Source organism: Xiphophorus hellerii, chromosome 21 (genome assembly GCF_003331165.1).
Source record: "Xiphophorus hellerii strain 12219 chromosome 21, Xiphophorus_hellerii-4.1, whole genome shotgun sequence".
Taxonomy (NCBI): domain Eukaryota; kingdom Metazoa; phylum Chordata; class Actinopteri; order Cyprinodontiformes; family Poeciliidae; genus Xiphophorus; species Xiphophorus hellerii.
The window spans coordinates 10,840,660-10,860,460 of record NC_045692.1 but is presented as its reverse complement, the minus strand read 5'-3'; the positions used below and the strand labels follow the sequence as shown (position 1 = coordinate 10,860,460).

The 19,801-nt window shown below is 36.5% G+C and overlaps 1 protein-coding gene across 2 annotated transcripts in view; it reads right to left on the bottom strand.

The window, feature by feature from the left end:
- cntnap2a (contactin associated protein 2a) overlaps nucleotides 1–19,801 on the bottom strand; it is a 294,552-nt gene that overhangs the window by 140,400 nt on the left and 134,351 nt on the right. Inside the window, exons 5-10 of one of the 2 annotated variants that reach the window (XM_032552191.1) lie at nucleotides 18,114–18,166; nucleotides 17,787–17,937; nucleotides 16,054–16,238; nucleotides 9,340–9,483; nucleotides 7,955–8,219; nucleotides 800–949 (exon numbers count right to left, since the gene is read on the bottom strand). In XM_032552191.1, coding sequence (XP_032408082.1) covers nucleotides 800–949; nucleotides 7,955–8,219; nucleotides 9,340–9,483; nucleotides 16,054–16,238; nucleotides 17,787–17,937; nucleotides 18,114–18,166 — 948 coding nt within the window. The remainder of the gene's footprint in view (nucleotides 1–799; nucleotides 950–7,954; nucleotides 8,220–9,339; nucleotides 9,484–16,053; nucleotides 16,239–17,786; nucleotides 17,938–18,113; nucleotides 18,167–19,801) is intronic. The other variant, XM_032552192.1, reaches the window with a different exon arrangement.

Below are 19,801 nucleotides of genomic sequence, written 5' to 3'. Positions count from 1 at the left end.
AACAAGATTCATAGCTTCAATATCTCACAGAGCAATGTTCAAGCCTGATTAACCTGAAAAAAGATTAATCAAAACCTGGTTACCCACTTTAATTGACAGACTGGGCAAGCAGTGCATCAGTCATGGAAACAGCAAAGAGCTTCATGGAAACTTTGGAGGAGCTGGAAAGATCCAAAGCTCAGATGAACAGTGTGTTGATAAAACATTATTTATTTCCCCCAAAAATGTAGCCTTTATGGAAAAAGAGCAAGAAGAAATCAATTCTTTAATGAAGTCATAGAGGTCCCATTTTCAGTTTGCGACACACCACATTGTAGAATATGCTGCCAGATCAAACCAAAAACACGCCTTTTCAAATGCAATGTGTTGGTTATCACACAAAATAACAAAATATGCAATGTGACTAAATGTGAGCAAAACTAAACAGGAATGCATACTTTTGCAAGGAACTGGATCTAGTGAAGAAACACTAGAAAAAATAGCAATACACAAAGATTTACATAAAAGTTTATGTTTTTTTTATATTGTTTGCTCATTTTGTTTATTTTGACCAAATTTAATCTTTAATTTACAATTAAAAATACTTGCTTAAAATAAAACATGCTTGGAAACTTGAAGGCTGAAAACCTAAAAACAAAGCAAATAAAAGTGTGATTTCAGTGCTAACTTTTCCAACGTCTTATTCTTGGGTGTATTCCTGTCAGCTGCTGTGGGGTAATGTGGCAGTGAATGTGGCCTGGAAGAAATCGGTGCACTGTGCATGTCAACCCTGCTGTGATGGCGTTTGGGTCACCCTTACCTCCCAGGTGATAGGTTCCTCCTGTGGTGATGCTGAGAGGTGAGGTGGAACGCACGGCAGACACTTCGTCACCATCCACTGTCAACATTGCAAAGTTCTCTTTGGCGACCAGGCGTATGGCATGCCACTGGCCATCATTGAGGCTTGAGCCTGGTGAGTTCGAGAGGAAGTGCCAAATATGTCTTTAGAAAACACAAAAGTTCTATCTTTTTCTTGGGGAGATGGGTTGTTAAATATTTCAGAAATAAAGTAATGTCATTTCAAATAACTGGTTACTACAAAAGATGCACCAGCATTGCCATCACACTAAAATTTGATGGATCATTATAGATTTAGCACATGGATAGTCAAAGTAAGAAAAAAAAATTCTTTTGGTCATGTTTGTATCTTTCTCAACATCTACTTTGTACAACATTCATTTTTATCTGCGCTAAAGGCATTTTTGTTTGTCTGGTCATTGTGAATCTAACAGCACTTCACTTACACCACAGATACAGATGCACAGTTTTCCCCTCATGTCCTCTTCCTCCTTTCAATCCCATATCCTTCTACAGGCACTTTCCAGTCTCGGGGCCTCCGTCTTTAATGTGTGTCATTCTGTGTGTACATCAGAGTGATGTGCATGTGTGTGTTGGATGAACACAAGGTATGTGTTCTCCTTTCCCTTGTAGCTGTCCATTAAATATGAGTGATGTTTTAGCAAGGGGTATTACTAGTGAAGCTGAAAGAGAAGCCCACTCACTCTCCTCACCCTCTCCACTATACATCACCTTTAGTGACACTAAGTCCGATCCATTCTTCCATTGTCGCCTGCATTTTCGCACCTTTGTCTTTCTTTCTTCTGCATTTAACTTTTTCCTTCTTCCCCCCCCCCCCCCCCCCCCCAAGTATCTTTGTACCCATCTCCTCTGTCCCTTGAGTATGGTACAATTTTATTCTTTCAATTGTAGTCTGCTGAGTGCTCATCTGATTGTAATATATCAATACTGAGGACACTGCAGCAAAAGTTCAAGGTACGGTCATCTGCAAATCACCCTCAGTAGAGAGGTCTGCCTGCCAATCAATACACATGGCTTGACATGCTGCCTATGTCAATAAATTTGAACCATATGTGTGAGAGCATCTGCTAGCTTTTGGTAGCTCTTTTACTTTGTGCTTGGCAGGATCTGTGTGAGTCGTCAGCGCTTCCAAGGCACACATTTCCCTTGTTTATTTCTTCCCAGAATGCACTTGACGACCCTCGCCTTCATATCAGCAGGGAGTCCACACTAATCAACCCTCCTCAGCAGGGAGTCCAAGTGTGTCAGTATATGTGTAGATATGTATGTGGTCAGACGGCATCCAAAGAAATTAAGAGGAAAATGCCCGCCTGCTGTGAGTGTGATCACAGCGGGCATGCTCAGGCCACTGCAGGTTGTATATTCAGAAACAGAAGAATAGATACAACAATGTTTCTTACTGCTCTGAAAAGACTGTCATAATGATATTTTTTGGGTGATTTCCAAAGGTTATGAACCCAAAAATAATTGCAGACAATAAAATAGCTCTGCTTTGTGCAACTGATAACACACACATGAATAGGTTCCGATAGAAAGCAACTTGATAACATTCTGTCTGCCTATGTATTATTTTTGATTCAATCTCCTGCTAGCATTGAGTTCCATCACATCTCCTTTTATAACGGCTTTAATGCAATGGAAAATAGGCACCATAAAACCCACTGTCCTCTGATAGGTTCACCCGCATTAACTTTAAATAAGGATCTTATCAGTTGTAGCCATGGTACAATACTTTATGATTTAATGCAGTAAACTCACAAAAGCCAATATGAACTACAAATTTCACATTTTGAAATGTGTGTTACACCTGTCACTCATGGCTGGCATTGTAGAGGTGTTTATGTATTACACCCTCTCCTTTGGATACTCTGAAAAGTCTTGAACTCCACTTGCAGCATTTTTAAAACATGCTACCACAGGGCTTCATTTTCAGAATCACCATAGTTACCTTAAATGAAATACCACTTTGCATGCTACAGCTAAAAGTAGTAACCCCTGAAAAGTGAAAAAAATGGCATAAACCCTGATGAACATAACATTTTGAGAAAATATTGCTTGTTGTTTCTGATGGGACAGCAGGAGTCAGTCCTTCACAGTATGACTGAAAGTGTGATCTGCCAACCGCTGTGCAGACAGGTGAAATGGATCCGTTGCATCTCTTTTTACCTACGGGTTTGTGCTCCTGTCAGTTTCAATGCCTCCATGTGAGAGGTTGTGGTTGTAAGATGTTCTTTAAGCTTATTTTAGGGTTGTGCTGGCTCTTGCAGTCCTGAGTGCAGCAAACTCTGCAGAAATTAACATTTCTACCTGATATTAGTCTTGTTCCGCTGATCAGAACAGAACTAAAGATACACAACAGCTGAATTTCATTTAGAACCAAAAAAAGTTGATTATTTTAATCTACTTTGAAAGAAACATTCTAAAAAGGTTTAGTCCAATGTAAACAGCACCAGAAACCAGTGACATGAACCGTGTCACATCATGTCATCGTGCCACAGAATGAAATGTGACGACACCAAGGGCCAGTGGCAATTTCAATAGCAGGATATGTTTACAGAAAACAGACAATTTGTTTTCCAACCTTTGTCCTGAAAAGAAGGTCTAATAATGAGGAATACTCTGCTGGTGGTGTTTTCGCCCCCTCTGACTGCAACATGTGCTGAATAAGAGGATGGAGACGCTGAACAAAGTTTACAGATGACAGACAGACTGGGAATGATATCAGGGATGAGCTTAGAGCTCTGAGACACATGTTGGTGGAACAGGGGGTGAAGCTGAGGAATACTAAGAATGGACTGAAAACCCAGAGAGAGAGAGAATAGTTGTTCAGGAGATGGAAAATATAGAATGTAAAATATGTGTCTCACCCTCAGAATAAGTCCAGAATTAATAATAACACCAAATATATATATATATATATAAAAAAAGTATTTATCAGTGGATAAATGTATTACCTAATCCATCAATTAAATGATTACTGGTTACATCAATAAAACATTGTTCAAAATCTGTTCTTTGTTCACATAGCATCTCTTTAATGCTGTGTGATATATAAAATGAAAAACTGTATAACATTAAAATATGCATCTTTGTGTCGTTTTAAATGTTTACATCCCGATTTCACAGAAACTCTAAAGCTTACTTTCTCCAAATGCCCATCAGAAACCATTCAATACAGAAAGTTCACTTGTCACAGAGTTTTCACAAATGTTGGAGGGTGTCTAGCAAACCACAGGTCTGCATTTCTGAAAGCACTGTAGCATTACATAGGATTTGGACACGACTAACATTTACATTCCTGGTACGTGCTGTTCACTGGACCGGCATGAAATAACTCTACTGGACATTACTGCTGCTTCCTACAAAAAAAAAAGAAAAAAAAAAGATGGCTGTCAATATATCTATCAATCAATCAATACAGCACTTTACAACATCCAGAACATGACCAAGTGATGTACATGCAAAATAAAACAAATCTAAACCCACATACACACTAAAAAACCTGAATAAAAGTATACACAATTAATTAAGAAATATATAAGTAACTCTACCTGCTGATATTTCTCATGTCTTGCAATGCGATGTGATTTTTTCTGTTCTACAAACTGAGGTTTTTGCAGGAGAAAGAAAAACTAAAGAATTATTTAACAATCTCTAAGTTTGTATCTAAGTGCAAGTGTCCAAATGGGAATTTGCAAACTTTTTCTATTTTACTTTATTGGTTTTCCACAACATTAGTAAGCTGAGCTACACAGCAAACTGTTATGTGCTAAACAATAAAAAATTCAAAGTTACCGAGATACCCATTTGTACGCCAAATAACTCTAGATTATCTAACAAGTTGGGTTATATGCACACTGCTAAAAACCAGTTCCTTGTACAAACTTTTGTACAGAGAATCTGGACTCTTGGCTATTGAGAAATGATTGCTTCCTGGAGGCGTGGACTGAGTTGAGGTTTAAAATTTTACCCAATTGCTAACATTTGTCCGTGACGTCTATAATTTGCCATTTCCACGCTATGAAGTGAAGAGAGAAGTATGTTAATTCAATATTTGGAAGCGTGGCTGACACGGACTGAACGGTTTTGTTCATTTCCTCTGCTGCCATTGCTACAACTAAAGGCAGAACTACAATTCTAAATCAGTGCAGATAATCAACGTCATCATTCACAACTTTTCCTTCTGTTTGCTGATTGGACTGGTCAAAAATTGACCGACGGCAATCCGAGTCAAGGGGAGAAAGCCAAGACTACTGGAAGCATTTTTTTTTTTTAAGTGGAATTGCACAGGAAGGCAGTGGCTAGTCTAGGTTATATCCATTAGCTATCCATTACAAGAATGCAGATTGTAACCCTCTCTTCTGCTATGATGGGTATCATCATGTCTTCTAATAAGAACTATTAACTTATTTCAAATTGTATATCCCTTGGTTTAGACAGAAAATTCTGGATTAAAGTTTTGATCCAATGATACAGAAATTTGTGATGGGCATAAAGATTAATAGTCTTGTAAATATCAAAACAATGTTAAGAAATGTGATTTTAGTGTTTGCTCTCAGCATTTAAATAAATAAAGTAAGAAACACATAAATCACGGGAAAATCAAATTTCTATCAAAACCATGAAAGCCCTTTGAAGTTTGGATGCGCTTTTCTGTTCCTCTTTCAGATTTCTGTTGAATTGCTATGGCAGTTTTCCTTTATTTTTTTTCTGTCTTTCTGGATTATTACATTTTGATCCATCATACGTGCTAAATATGAATTCTGTATAGTGTAAATTTATGGGGGCCTCTGAGATAATTTGAAGAGTCTTGCAAAACTTCACAGCCAACCTCATAAAGCCTCTGAATATGTCATGTTAAGCTTTGCCTACGCACTCCAGAAATTAGCATAATAACACAGTGATACAGACATACAGCCAAAACAAAGCAAATGAAAAAACAACTAAGTATTGTAATTTGAGTTGTTTCTCCCATAATCTGTGCCCTAGGCATTTCCATTATTGTAATGTTGCATGCTTCGTCTTCGGTCGGTGCAGTTCATCTCATGTGTGACTGATAGAAGTCCCGAATTTTAAGCTAACATGATGGTTGTGAAGGCAAGCATATAAGAAAAGGTAACATGCACAGTTTTAACACAGGAAAAGAGTTAGATTTTGGATGAGAAAGCCCAATGTCCTCCTGAGACCCGGCCCATTCATTTGTGTCCTTTATAGTGGACATTTTGTTCACTTGTATTTTCTTTTACTATTTTGAGTTACCCTATCAAGCCCTGCAGTACTCTTTAGAGGACATCCTGGGCTTTCCAGTGATGTGTCATGTGATAGGTTTGCATGCTGGGAACTCACTTTTTCTTCGCAATGTATAAGGCATCCTCTAACTTACAATAAAGATGTATCTCATCCTTTTAAAATACAGAAACTGTGGGATGATCAAAAAAAAAAAAAAAAAAAACTGGTAGTAAAAGGTCTGATTGGCAGAAAATATGGATATAATTAAGATCTAAACACCTTTTACAGAATGAAAGGGAAAAATATATATTGTGGTAACAATAGAAAAGCAAGATACCACAAATCATGTACTGTATGTAACTAGTATATCTAACATAAATTTGAAAAAATAGGTGGTAGATTTACGTACCAAAAAACTTAATGCTACTAAACCTTTTCAGATCAGGTTTAGTACGGACTGTATTAGTGGCAGTATCTCTTAACGCAATTACTTCAACTTGAATAAAATTGCATTTACCATAATATTTTTGCTTATAGAGGGTGACTTTTATTGATTAAAAAAACATGCATGGTAGCATTTGTATAAACCTGGTTTACATTTTTGACTATTTTATTAAAGCACTTTAACCACAACTTTTATTTCAATGAAAAGCAGTGAGTATTGTGTATCATTTTAGAATAAAAAAAAAAACAATTTACAGAGAAAATTCTGTCTGAAGACTATTGTCAGATGGAATAGAATTATTGGGGTGTCCTAATGAGCTAACAGGCTCCTTTCTGGCATGCTTTTTTTTTTTTTTGCTTTGTTTTATGAGAACATATCTCGCGAGTTTACTTGCAAGTGAGAAAGACTATTGTAAGTCATCTGAGCTCCTACTGTGTCATTGAAGCCAGAAGCCTGGTGGGTTTCTTTTTAACAGAGACTAGTGACATAGTCAAAAGAAGACGAGTGTGTTTGCATCTTGTGTTCATGAATTCTAGTAATACTGATGTAATCGTAGGCTCAAGCTCAATTAGCCTAAAGGCTAATTTGTAATAATCCCAACCCCTGGGCATAATGGTCTATTACAGCAGCAGCGGACAGAATAAATAAGACTGTGTCTCAGGAAAGCAAAAGATAGAGAAAAGAAAGAATGAAAGGGGAATGCAAGACTTCAAAAGGAAAGAGTAACAGGGCTTAGAGAAGAGTAAACAAAATAAATGAGGTTTACTGAAAACATTTTATTGAAAAAAACAAAAAATAACATATTTCTCCTTTTTCAGTGTTTGAAAAATTCCAGCTGTAAACTTTACTATTTAAATATGGCAGCAGAATGGATGAACCATTTATTTTACTATGAAAATAATTTATCATGTTAAACCGTATCAAATACTATTGCAGGAGCAAAAAATCATTTGGAAATCTATTGTCAATTCTTTTGCAAGCATAGCTCTGCAAGTCAACACTTTTATAAACACTCCAAATGTTGCTTTGAATGTGCTAAAAACAAAGTGTGTTGACTCTCAAATCAATCCTTAACCAAACAATAATTATGTTTATAAAATGTCACTGAATGGTAATAAACATTCAATAGCGGAGTGTTTATTATTTCAAGCCTTATAATGGTAAAATTATTCAATTTGTGATTAATATAAATTACATCGACATGCATCATGATGCACCAATGATTATTGGTTAATTGGATGGGGTTTTTCCAACTGCATAAATCAAATTGAATTGTAATTTCGGAGTAATTTATTTTAATTAATAGGATTTAAGACTTGATCTGATTCTGTGATTATACTGATGAGTAAATATTAGCAACACTTAAGTGTTACAAAATGGGACTGCTGCATAGAGACAAAAATGAACACTTAAGTAACCCACCTGATAGTAAGTCCACCCGGTAATTTTTGGCTTCTGTCGTAACGTTGATATGAACTATAATTTTGCCATCTTCAAGGGAGATTTCTAGGGTGCCATCATCAAGATTACTGAAGAGTAGAAGGCCATCAGGGTTCCACGTACGGAACTGGAAGCCCACAGACACTGTGTTGTGGTTGGCTCGACCAGGTAGCTGTAGGAAACTTGTTGCGTTGAAAAAGACTGGGAAGGTGTGTGTCTCCACGCAGGTGAAAGACAGATTACGCTGCTAGGACAGATTGAAAAATAAAGAAAAGAAACAAGAGGCAACATAAAAGCAATGCTTTATGATTTGCTTTACATACATTCTCTCTACCTCTGACATCCTAAACACAGTTGCTAAATTGAACGACTGTGCACACTTCACTAAATTCTCTGCCTTTGGCTCCTACTGTCTTTCGTATCGGATTGAAGCAGGATTCTGTGTGAATTCTGTTTGCTGGGAAAAAAGCAAACAAAAAAAATGACAACACTTATCTGGAATTTGGGCACTAATTTCACATGAGCATTTCCAACCTCGTGCTCATAATCAAATCTTTGGAAAACATACAATACTGTGTAACTTTACTTGATTGCATTTCTATGTTTGGTTTTCTAAAAGCTGAGAACCAATTAGTTTGATTGGAAAGAAATGACTGGGTGAAACAAGGATAGCTGGAGGTGTGGTTGTGGTTAAGTTCATTAATTTATTCAACCAGGTCATAGAAGAAGTTATATTGGATGTGTAAAAATGCAGAAAAACAGGGAGAAAGATACAATATGGATTTAAGATTGTCACTGTAGAGAGCTTAGGTGTAGAGATGGTATCTGTTGTCTAAAATCATACACCAACGTACAAAAGAGAAATTAGGACAAATTACTCAAAAAAACAACGATTCAAGACAAAATAGTACTTGATTGTAAATCATATGAAAAATAGCCTGTACAGCAATGTACAGTTGGATTGTAAAGCTTCACAGATAAATAAATAGATGCACAGAAAGCAACTTCTAATTACTTAGCTCTAATTGCCGGAGTCAATTAGAGCTTAGTTTATTTGACGAAGACAAGAACAAAGTTGATTTCTTTTTAGCAGCTATATGACTGTAAGTTTATCAAAAAATGTTCCACAATCAGTGTTGTGAAATATTTCATTTGTACTGATACACTAAGAGCAGAAAAAGAAAAAAATCAGTTGTGCCTCGATATTTACAAGTCTTTTAAGTTAAGCACTTAAAAAATCTGGTTCAGTTGGTTTGAAGTGTCATGCATGTTATGTATTGGCTTTCTGTATGACTGCAATTTCAATTGTCCATATTTTCAATGTTTATTGCATCTATATGTGTGCATGGAAACAAGAATTCACTTACAAAGCTGGAAGTGTCTAGTTTCTTTCGGCGGGCCAGGTCTGTAATGTTGTCTCCGTTGTAGTTGATGCTCTCCATGCAGCCTTTGAAGTTTTTTCTTCCCCCTCCCACAGGCTTCCCACTGTATGGCATCCCCCCAAAACTTAACTAGAAGGAGACAAGGGGCAGAGAAGAAAGTGGAAAAACACACCGTAAAAGATTTCATATTAATTTAGCTATTTTGGTTTTTAAATTAAGCCAGTCATTATTTTCTTCAGACAAATGGGCATAGTGCTACAGAATAAGATAATTAATTTGATGACAGCATAATTCTGTTTCAAAGTTCAACTACACAATAGAATAAAAATGACAGAAAGAATAAAGAATATATATAACTTCATGGATTAAATGTCATGGGGTTATGTATTGTCAAGGCTGCAAAATTGATATTCTGATGATTCTTTATTGTATTATATTACTTTTTGTCAGAAGACCTGCTCTAAATATATGAACAAAACAACCACGAGGGGGTGGACTGTATCAGACAGGCCATGTCAATGAATAGATCTTTTTTTCTGAAAAGCATTTTGCTGAGGACCAGACTAAAAGCAGAGTGACTACTTAGAAGTATATAATGATGATGTGGGTCAGCAATCAAAGAGTGGGAGAATGAAGGCAGGGGAGGAAATTTGTTGGTGACCTCTAGAAATGCCTGCAAAGATTTTTACCCAGAGCAACTCTAACAAGAATCTTACTCTTGGTGAAGTACTGCCAATACTGTTTGAGTATCGTTAGTTGCCCTTTGTCCTTTTAATGTTTTATTATTTACCTATTCATCTTATGTATTATAAGAAACACTGCTTTCATTCAGAATTACAGTGTCCTATTGTCTCCAGGACCAGGAATGTGCCACATTTTAAAATTTGTGTGTTTGTGTAAAGCAGGGGTGTCCAAACTTTTTGCAAAGAGGGCCAGATTTGATCAAGTGAAGATGCCCGGGGGCCAATAGTTTGTTCGGACATTTTTTAACTACAAAAGTTTCATGCAAATACACTCTGTTATAAAACTATTTTCATTGTCACAATTATCTTTATCTTTCAAATGACAAAAAAATAAGCCACTCAGGCAGATGAGAACAACTCTAAAAACACAAATTCTGCAATTCTTTCATATCTGGAGAGTCAGATAACATTGAACAAACTGTATGAAATACCTTAAATTTACATGAGTTTAAAAATATCTTTGCCTCAAGAACATTTTAAACAGGAGTTATAAGTAATGCAAAGTTGTCTGTTATTATTAAATCTTAAAACAAGTTAATTTTGCTCTTGTCATTTACAACATCTTTCAGAAAGTAATAGTTTGTGTCACATCTACAGGTTCATAACATCAACAGTAATAACCAAATCTTACTCAAGAGTTTAATAAAAATAAGGGCCATAAATCCAAGTGCATAAATGTTCTTTTGGCTTTTCACTGTTGATAGTGACAGATGTTATCGTTCAAAATACTCAATTTCATGTCCTCAGCTCTCCGTGCCACACTGTTACGTGCCAGGCAAACATTCGCAAATTCTTGCTTCTTCTCAGGGCAAATGTTCTCCACCATTTTCATAACACAGTCTTTGATAAAAGTATCTTCAGTAAAAGGTTTGCCATGTTTAGCTATTGACATGGCCACTTCGTAGCTTGCTTTGGTGGTATTTTCTTTTGACTCAGGCCTGCGTGAAGAATCGCTGTTGTGATGCCAGTGCAGCTTGGAGCTGCTTCAGTTTTTCAGCACGGTCACTCCCTGTTAGCTTGTTGTATGCGTTAGCATGTTTAGTCTGGTAGTGTCTCTTTACGTTGAACAAGGCAACCGTCTCACAAATTAGACAAGCACAATTGCCTTGATTTTCAGTGAAGAAGTATTGTAATTCCCATCTCTCTTGAAAGCGGCGGCCCTCACTGTTAACTTGTTTTCTTTGCAGTGGCAGAAATGAGTGGAGAGCGGTTCGCTGCACGAAGGCAGACTGATAGTATTAAAGTGGTACTGCCACCATTTGGTGAAAGGAGGAATTACAGTTTCAAGTTTTATGATTTATTTATTCTGTTTGACAGTGCAGGCGGGCTATAAATAATACATTATAAGACCGAAGCTGCGGGCCATATGAAATCTGACCGCGGGCCGTGATTGGCCCCCGGGCCGGACTTTGGACATGCCTGGTGTAAAGGGAACCATAGAGCTCTTACTAGTTTGTTAAAGGGATTTTCTTTTCTGTTCTCCTAGACATCCTATATAAATGCTACCAAAACAGGTTCTATGTTTGTTTTGGGAAATCAATGATCTCAAAGTTTCTGAGTCTTCAACCTTCAGGTTCAGTTTTTCTGTGGTGGAGAAAACCACATTAATATTTTTATCAGCAGCATTAATCAATGCAAGAGAAGGCTTTCTGTTTAAAGCCTTGTGAACAACTTAGCATGCTATCCAAGGTTATAACTTTAGTCTGACGCAGCACTCTGTGAAACATGATATCTTAGTGAATGCAGTCAGAAGGAATCAGCAACATGGACATCCTTCCCTCTCCTCAACACTAGATACAATACCACAGTGTCTCTCTTAAATATGCAGTACGTATCTTTTATAAAAGCCTGTTTTTTTTACACATTTGTGAAAACGGTCATGATGTTGTGACAGTATAATATGAAAATGATAATCTGTGAAAAAAAAAACAAGCTCCTCCACCTTCTCCCAGTGCTCTGATTGGTTATTTTTGACTGGGAGCGGTGCACTTCTTCAAACAGCAGCGAGACAAATGTCACTGTCGGACTACAAGAAAGGGATGCGGGTGTAGCGTCAGCTTGTCAGTTCCCGAAACCACACAAAGGAGACGCCGTATCATGACTGTGTGGAAGGGTTAAGGTGTCTTCCAGTTAACAAACTGCACACACAAAGTAATATCATATCCACTTTTACTGAATTCAGTTGGAGCTGAGGAGTTACAACACTAATTTGAGCAAAATCTACATTTTATTGACTTAATCCAAACCCTTTTCACACACTACCGAAAATATCTTGTTTAATGTGACCATGCTAGCAGTGTGGGAAATAACCCACTGGTTAGTGGGGAACAAATGTGATGTGTAGCACGCAAAGGTTAAGACACGGACAGTTACAAACAAGCTTGGAGTGCAAAGTGTAATGCTGAAGGACACACAGTGTTGATGAAAATGTAAAGTGTGTTTCACATTTTTGTACAGTTGTACATGTGTTCTGTTTTTTTTTTCTCTTTCAGACATAGTTCAGGGCCCTAAAGGATGCTAAGATAATAGAGGAGGATATGTGACTGCCAGTCAATGCATCTGTCTGTCAGTGTGTGTGCTTGTTGTTGTTTGTGTTGTGGCTATGCTCCAGCAAGCTCTGTAATTACTGCCAAGGGTGGACTTTGATGCACCCGGATATTTAGTTTACAAGCTGGAAGCCAAAGAGAACCAGAAAAATCCACACGCACGCACACACAAGAGTGTGAACTACAAAGGTACACTTTGACTAAAAGCTGGTCACAATTTTGCAGTCTGTGATGGGAATTAATGTGGATGCATTCAGGATACTCCACAGACACATCACTCTAAAAAAACACACACAGGCACACCCCTTCTCTAAACCTCCTGGTACAGCACACCCGGATGTATAGATTTCCCTGAAGATCCTTTAATTCAACATCTTCAGTTCTAATTGGACTGTGCTTTGTTCTGCTCCATTTCTCAGCATCCTACTTAACACTGGATTAGATTAGCAATATAAGCAATATTCATGAAAAGGCCACGCAGTAACACACAAACTAAACACAGAACTAACAGACAAACATGCAAACACAATTATTGGGCCACATACTGCCTCACTGTACTCATGATGCCCACTACCATATGCATTCTACTGTCAATTTCCTGTTTTCAGTAGTATTAGTTGAATGCATCACATCTGTTACTGGGTAACAGTAATTATGTGAGTTTCATGGATTAGCATCAGAGCACATCCAGAAGCCAATATTTAATTTCCTGTCCAGCATCAGTGTACTTTACTGAGCACCAGTGATGAGAAGTTAAAAGTCCTGTTGCAAATCAGTCAAATGATAGCACAGTGATGTTGAAAAGAATGTAGTGCAACATCATGAAAACAGAATAAAACAAAAATATACAAATATTGTGTTACAGCTTAGTTATTGTTGGGAAACTTGCTTTGCACTTTGACGTATTGGGAAGGTGTGGATTTTATCTGAAAGTTGTTAATAATAATTTGGTCATTTTAAACTGAGAACTGATAAAGCTGCATGCATGTTAATCAGCGTTTCCATGAAACCTGAAACACACTACCAGTACCAAAGTTGCAATTACACAGTCCCTTCAATGCTTTACCTTTTGCCACATTACAAAAGTAAACCTGAATGCATTTATTTCATAAACAAAAACTGCAGTGATAGAGGTGCACAAAGTAACACAAATATATTGTTACGTGACTATGTGCAAAATCAATATTGGAAAAAAAAACTGCTTGGAATGCAATCAATAATAACTAATTATATAGGCATCATGAATTCTGACTCTGTTTCTGTAATATATTTGTTGAAATGCAGCAGACATTGTTTGACAAGCACATTAATATGTTAAAATCATTAGGAAACTTAAACTGGATTATTTCAATGTCAAAACAGCAAACACAGTCAAATGCAAGTTTTCCACTAAAATAATGTGTTGAGATGGAAATAATAAATACATTTCTTTCCAGATTCTGCATAAACAGTTCATTATCTGGTGTCTGCATTTGCAACACATCCAAAATGGAAAGATATTATCACTATTAACTATTCCTTCTTTTATCACAAGTCATATCCTCATCATAACTTAATCACACTGATCCATATCCTATGTTTACTTAATATTGTGCAGCCCTGTGTGGTGGGCTTTGGTGTTCAAGCCCTGTGACTCAATGTAATGCAGAACCACGTTTGGCTACAATTACAGCCTCAAGTGTTTTTGGATGCATCTCTACCAACTTTCTACATCCAGAGAGGGAAGTTTTCTCTCTCTCTCTTTTTTTTTTTTTCTACCTGAAGCTCAGTCAGATTAGGTGAAGAGCCAGGCGTGAAAATCACTTTTTAAGTATAGTCAAAGATTATAAGTTTCATTTATGTCTTGACTTTGACTGAGTCATTCTAAAACAGGAACATGCTTTGATCTAAACATTACCATTTTGACTCCGACTGGATGCTTGGAATTTTAGTCCTGCAGGAAATTGAACCTTTTCCTCCATCTTAAATGATTCCTAGCCTTTAACAAGTTTTTGTCCAGGATTACTCTTGGATCTTCGAATGAACTCTTACTATCTCCACTATCTGAGCTGAAGAAAAGCATCTTCACAGCATGCTGCATTTGCCACTCTTCACGGCGGGAAGAGTTTTCTCAGGTTGATGTGCAGTGTTAAATCCAGCCACACTTAATGTTTTGCATGTAAACAGAAGGTTAAAATTTAGATTTCATTTGACAAAAGCACCCTCTACCACATATTTGGTGTGTAGCTAACAAACTGCAAACTCACACTTTGTACTTTCAACAATGACTTTATTTTTGCCACTTTTTGCAACTCACCAGATTTGGGGATCTCTGCAGCATCTCCTCTTAACAACGGGGCTTCTTGAATGCCTTGTCAGATTATGTGCATAGTAATGTTTTTCAGATGATGTATTGAGCAGTACTGCATGAGGTGTTCAAAGCTTGAATTATTGATTAATACCCTAAACCTGCTTTGAACTTCTCTACAACGTTTTTGACAATAAGATACAATCGAGTTTGTGGTTTCAACATGACAAAACAAGATATGAATACTTTCGCAAGGTACTCTATGCATTACTCAGCATTACAAATACTAGTGAAGAAATGGGGATCCAGTTTAAGCATACTGCTCACGTTCATTCTTTGTAACATGAATACAAAATAGTCTTTTTATATGGGAGGGCTCATGGTGTCAGATGTGAGGGAGAAACTCATAAAACCACATATATTCATTCATTTTCTATACCCACTTTATTATGTTCAGGGTCCAGGGAGGAGGAAGCAGGGCGAGTGGTGAGGGTGGTGGGGGTCTCACAAGGGGCACAGGTCACCAGTTCATCACAGAGGGAGAACAAGGATAAACTCACACTCACAATCCATGTGGAATCACCAATTAACCTAACATGGATTGAGACTAAGGAAGAAGTTGGAACATCAGAAACAAGTCTACCAAGAAGGGAACAATGCAACACAAAAGAAGCCTGCAGAGCTTAGTTTAAATCATAGATCTTCTTCCTGTGCAGCAACAATGCTGATTCCAACTGGGAACAGTGGAATATTATCATCTACTTGATGTATGTTGCATAATGCTACTTATTGTATGTAAAGCTGAGACAGATATATCTGATGCTTTACTTTTTTCAATGCCTGTAATTTTTTTCTTATGCTTCAACTCAAAAATGACTGTCAAAGAACTTTTGTTGAAAAATTTGACCATACCAAAGGGTGGTTACTCTTAAAACATCCCAAGGTGGTAGACTGTTGAAAGAAATTGATGTAGAGTTTAATATTTCCCCAACTTGTTGAGTTTTCTAGATGCTTTCATGCAGCATCAAGAGCTTGTATACACACGTCTAAATTTAAACAGAGTTCATTAATTGTTGGTGCCATATTCTACATGTCTGCTCTGTGTTGCATATAAAGTGCTCACCTCATAGTCTAAATCGAGATGATCAAATTCCCCATTGGTCCTGAAGTGCTGAGTGTGTCCATCTAAGGTGAAGTTGACATTGCGACGGTAGCGTTCAATCACCACTGAGTGCCAGTGATTGTCGTCCAGGAGGCTGCCAGTGGTCACAGAAGTGTGACCCAGGATAGAGCCGTACTGGTTACTGCCTGCAAAGCACATCTAAAGTTAGTTACAAAATGTCATCATTAACTATCCCAGTAGAAAAGTACTGAATTATTTTTTTAAATGGATGCACAACACTAAGGTGGGTCATGTAGACAACAACAATCTTTTATGTGGATTGTTGGCCTGTCACGATAAATTTTGCTGGAAGACAAATTGTCCCAGAAGTTATTAAGATAAACAAAAGTATTGTTATTTTGAGATCATTTTCATCTAATACAATAGTAATGGCATAGAAATACAAATACACCCCGTCAAAAGACAAAAATCTTTTAATTTCTAATGAACCTTTAACACTGAAACTGGAAGACAATTTAAATATCCAAGAGGAATAAACAAAAGACTTGAAATAACAAATTAAATGGATACTGAAATCTGTTTACACAAAAATGCTTTTCAAAATGGGGCTAATTGAGACCAATGCACCAGACTAATGTCATCCAGTTTTTGGTAGAAAGAGAGAGTGACAAGTAAAACAACCTTGTAAATAAATATTATTGAGCTCGTTTCAGCTTTTTATGTGATTAGCTGATTTAATGCTTATTGCAACAAGCTTAGTGGCTTACTGAGTTAGAAAGAGCAACAATTTGCTATTCTGATCAGTATCAACTACATATTTCAAATAAAGAGATGTAATAAGCTTTTTAAAAAGAAGCTGCACTATGTTGGACATAATTAGATGTGCAATTTTGCTATTCTTTTTTGTGTGAGAGACAATCAGACTTTTGACGGACAACAGAAGGCTAAGTGGAGTATGAAGATCTAGCTATGTTTTACTCTTTTGAGTTTTCGACCGCTGTCTTTCATTAAATATATTTCATTTCAGAAATTTCAGAGTTATGATAAGTATCTACATTCTCTACACTGCTCTCGTATCACGACCCATACTAACCACAATAGCCACTAAAGTAAGACGCTGACACCAGTTTAAAATATAGACTGTCATTCTATTTATTTTCCAATAGTACAATCCTGCTTTATAAATTTAACTCATATTACTAGAAATGTTTTTTTTGGTTTTATTATTTATATTCTCACATAATGGTCCTTTGAGACAAGTCTAACATCAGTTAAAATGTGTACTGGAAGGTCATGTTTGACAAAAACACAAAGATTAGAAATCTGTCATAATATCAGGCGCATATGCAAACAAAATCTAAATCTTAGTCTAGAACTGGTGAAAAAGTCTAAACAGTTCACAATAGGGTGTAAAATGTTTCAGTGTAAATGTACCTCATTATGGTGGAGAATTTATCAAAAGGAGCAAGAAATATTTTCTAATTTTTGCTAACAAAATTTAAACTTGATTTTGTGTATTTTTTCCATCAGTAAAAATCCCATATTGAATTTAGTGATGAGTAAGGTAATGGCCTTGTAAATATATTCACTTTAAACATAAAAGAATTCAACTGCCACCAGACTGTAAAAATTTTAAGCAGTTGCATATTTTCAAAAATACTCATCTGGAGAGTCAGCAAGAAGGTAACCTCTGTGTTTCATTTCCCTGCACATGACACGCGTTTATTACTCACCCAGGTTTATCTGCAGTAGTAATTTGGCTTTGCGGAGCTCCAGAGTGATGTAGTCGCCCTGCTGTCCCTCCCCATGGAGAATTACACCTTCGCTCTCTGATGTTTTAAATCTCAGGGCGATCACATCTTTTATAATCTTCATTTTCTTCACCTGTAAACATTTTAAAACACCAAATCCATACAATGTTGCTCATACAAAAATGAAAATATTTCAAATTTAGACATAGAACTCCATGAAGAGATTTTTTTTCCTTAACTTAAAAACAACTGTATTTTTTACAACACTAAGTTTTGAAGAATGAAATAATGAATTTGTAGATTGTGTACCTTAAAACGATATGAGATTACTCCCTGCCCATCAAAGTTGATAACATCTGCCCCTAAAAGAGTCCAAGAACAAATACATGACAAATGTTAAGAACTGCAGATTTTAATTAGAAAATGCTCATGGTGACCACCCCAGTCACACGCAAGTTGACCAAATAACAGCATGCTTTTAATACACAAATACATAAAAGCCTGTTAAAATGTAATGTCTCAACACTGACCTGAGTGAAGTTACCCCCCCCCCCCCCCTTTATTCAAATCAGACAAAATTGGTGTCAAACGTTTTGCACAAACCAGCACAAACATAGTCGAGTCAATTGACACCCATTTTGTCTGATTTGAGCAAGGTGGGTGGGGGGCTGGTTGACCTTTGATGACCTCTAGAAACATTTCTTTATATCTTTAAAATGATGGCAGCACAAACAAAAAATTTTGCTGCATAAACCAGCACAAACGTAGCACAAACGTTTGACACAAATTTTGTCTGATTTGAAGAAGGTGGGGGGGCAACTTCACTCAGGTCAATGACTAATGACTAGTTTTGAAAACGGAGTGAGGGTAATAAAAAACAATAAAACAAAACCTACAACTAACGCCCTTTCATTCTCCTCTAAATAAAAATGTATAGGAAAAGTTGTGATTATCATAAAAAAGTGAGAAAGTCTATTCTACAGTTTGTATTCAATTTGTTCTGTACAGGCTTCTGTAGAAACATGGAATTACATTGCAATAAGGGGGACGAAGAGCAGAAGAACTGAGAACATTGTTCCATATACCTAGTTTTTCTGAACATAACGCATGCTAGAAATACATAGATGTAAAAATTACAATTACTATAATGTCCAAATTAGCTGAATATTCTCTGCTTGTAAGAAAGTTAGAAAGAAAACAGTTTATATTTTGACTCTAGCAAGTGCTGGTATACCAGACTCTAAGCACAAAAAGGATACAACAAACAGAATGAGATTTTTCAGGTCTTCAGAGAAAAAAATAAGGTGAAGTGGCTGAGACATCTCCTCAAGCTTTCTAACATCACTCGAATAGTTCAAGCGGTTAGTGTAGAGAACATTGGTGTGTCTGTGTGAGGATTTTAGGCAAAAAAGGCAGAAAGAATAGAGTGAAAAATCTGACCACAATCATCCATAATTAAGATGTAATATTTTTCATTCTAAAGTATCTGTTCAGGTTATCACATTTATGAAACATAAAAACACTTAGCAAACCTTTTTTTAATAATCAATGTCAGATTCCGCATTAAGTTCCATCTTCTGCCTTGTTGCAATCTTGGGTTGGGGGTGGATTAATGATCGTCAATATTCTCAAGTTTACCCCAGTTTTGCAACTACTTTGCTCCCTCTACCTCTTTTGTTTCTGTATCTGATTCTTAAAGCATATTACTTTAAATATAAATTCAGGAGCATTGAAAGACATTACACCATGCTCCAAATTTTTATCCAAGTGATATTTTCTCAGATTTTCTTAAATGGTCAATGCAAATGATGGTCAGTATAATTTTCAAGTCATGAACTATTACAGTATAAATCAAATTTTACTGAACAAAGCTCCCCATGAGAACAGCATTTTTTTCAAAAATCAAAAACTCAAAATGCACTGTTCCAAATTATTATGTACAGCATATTTTCTAAACATTTTATGGATTATAAAGAACTGCAAACGGTCATTCTTTG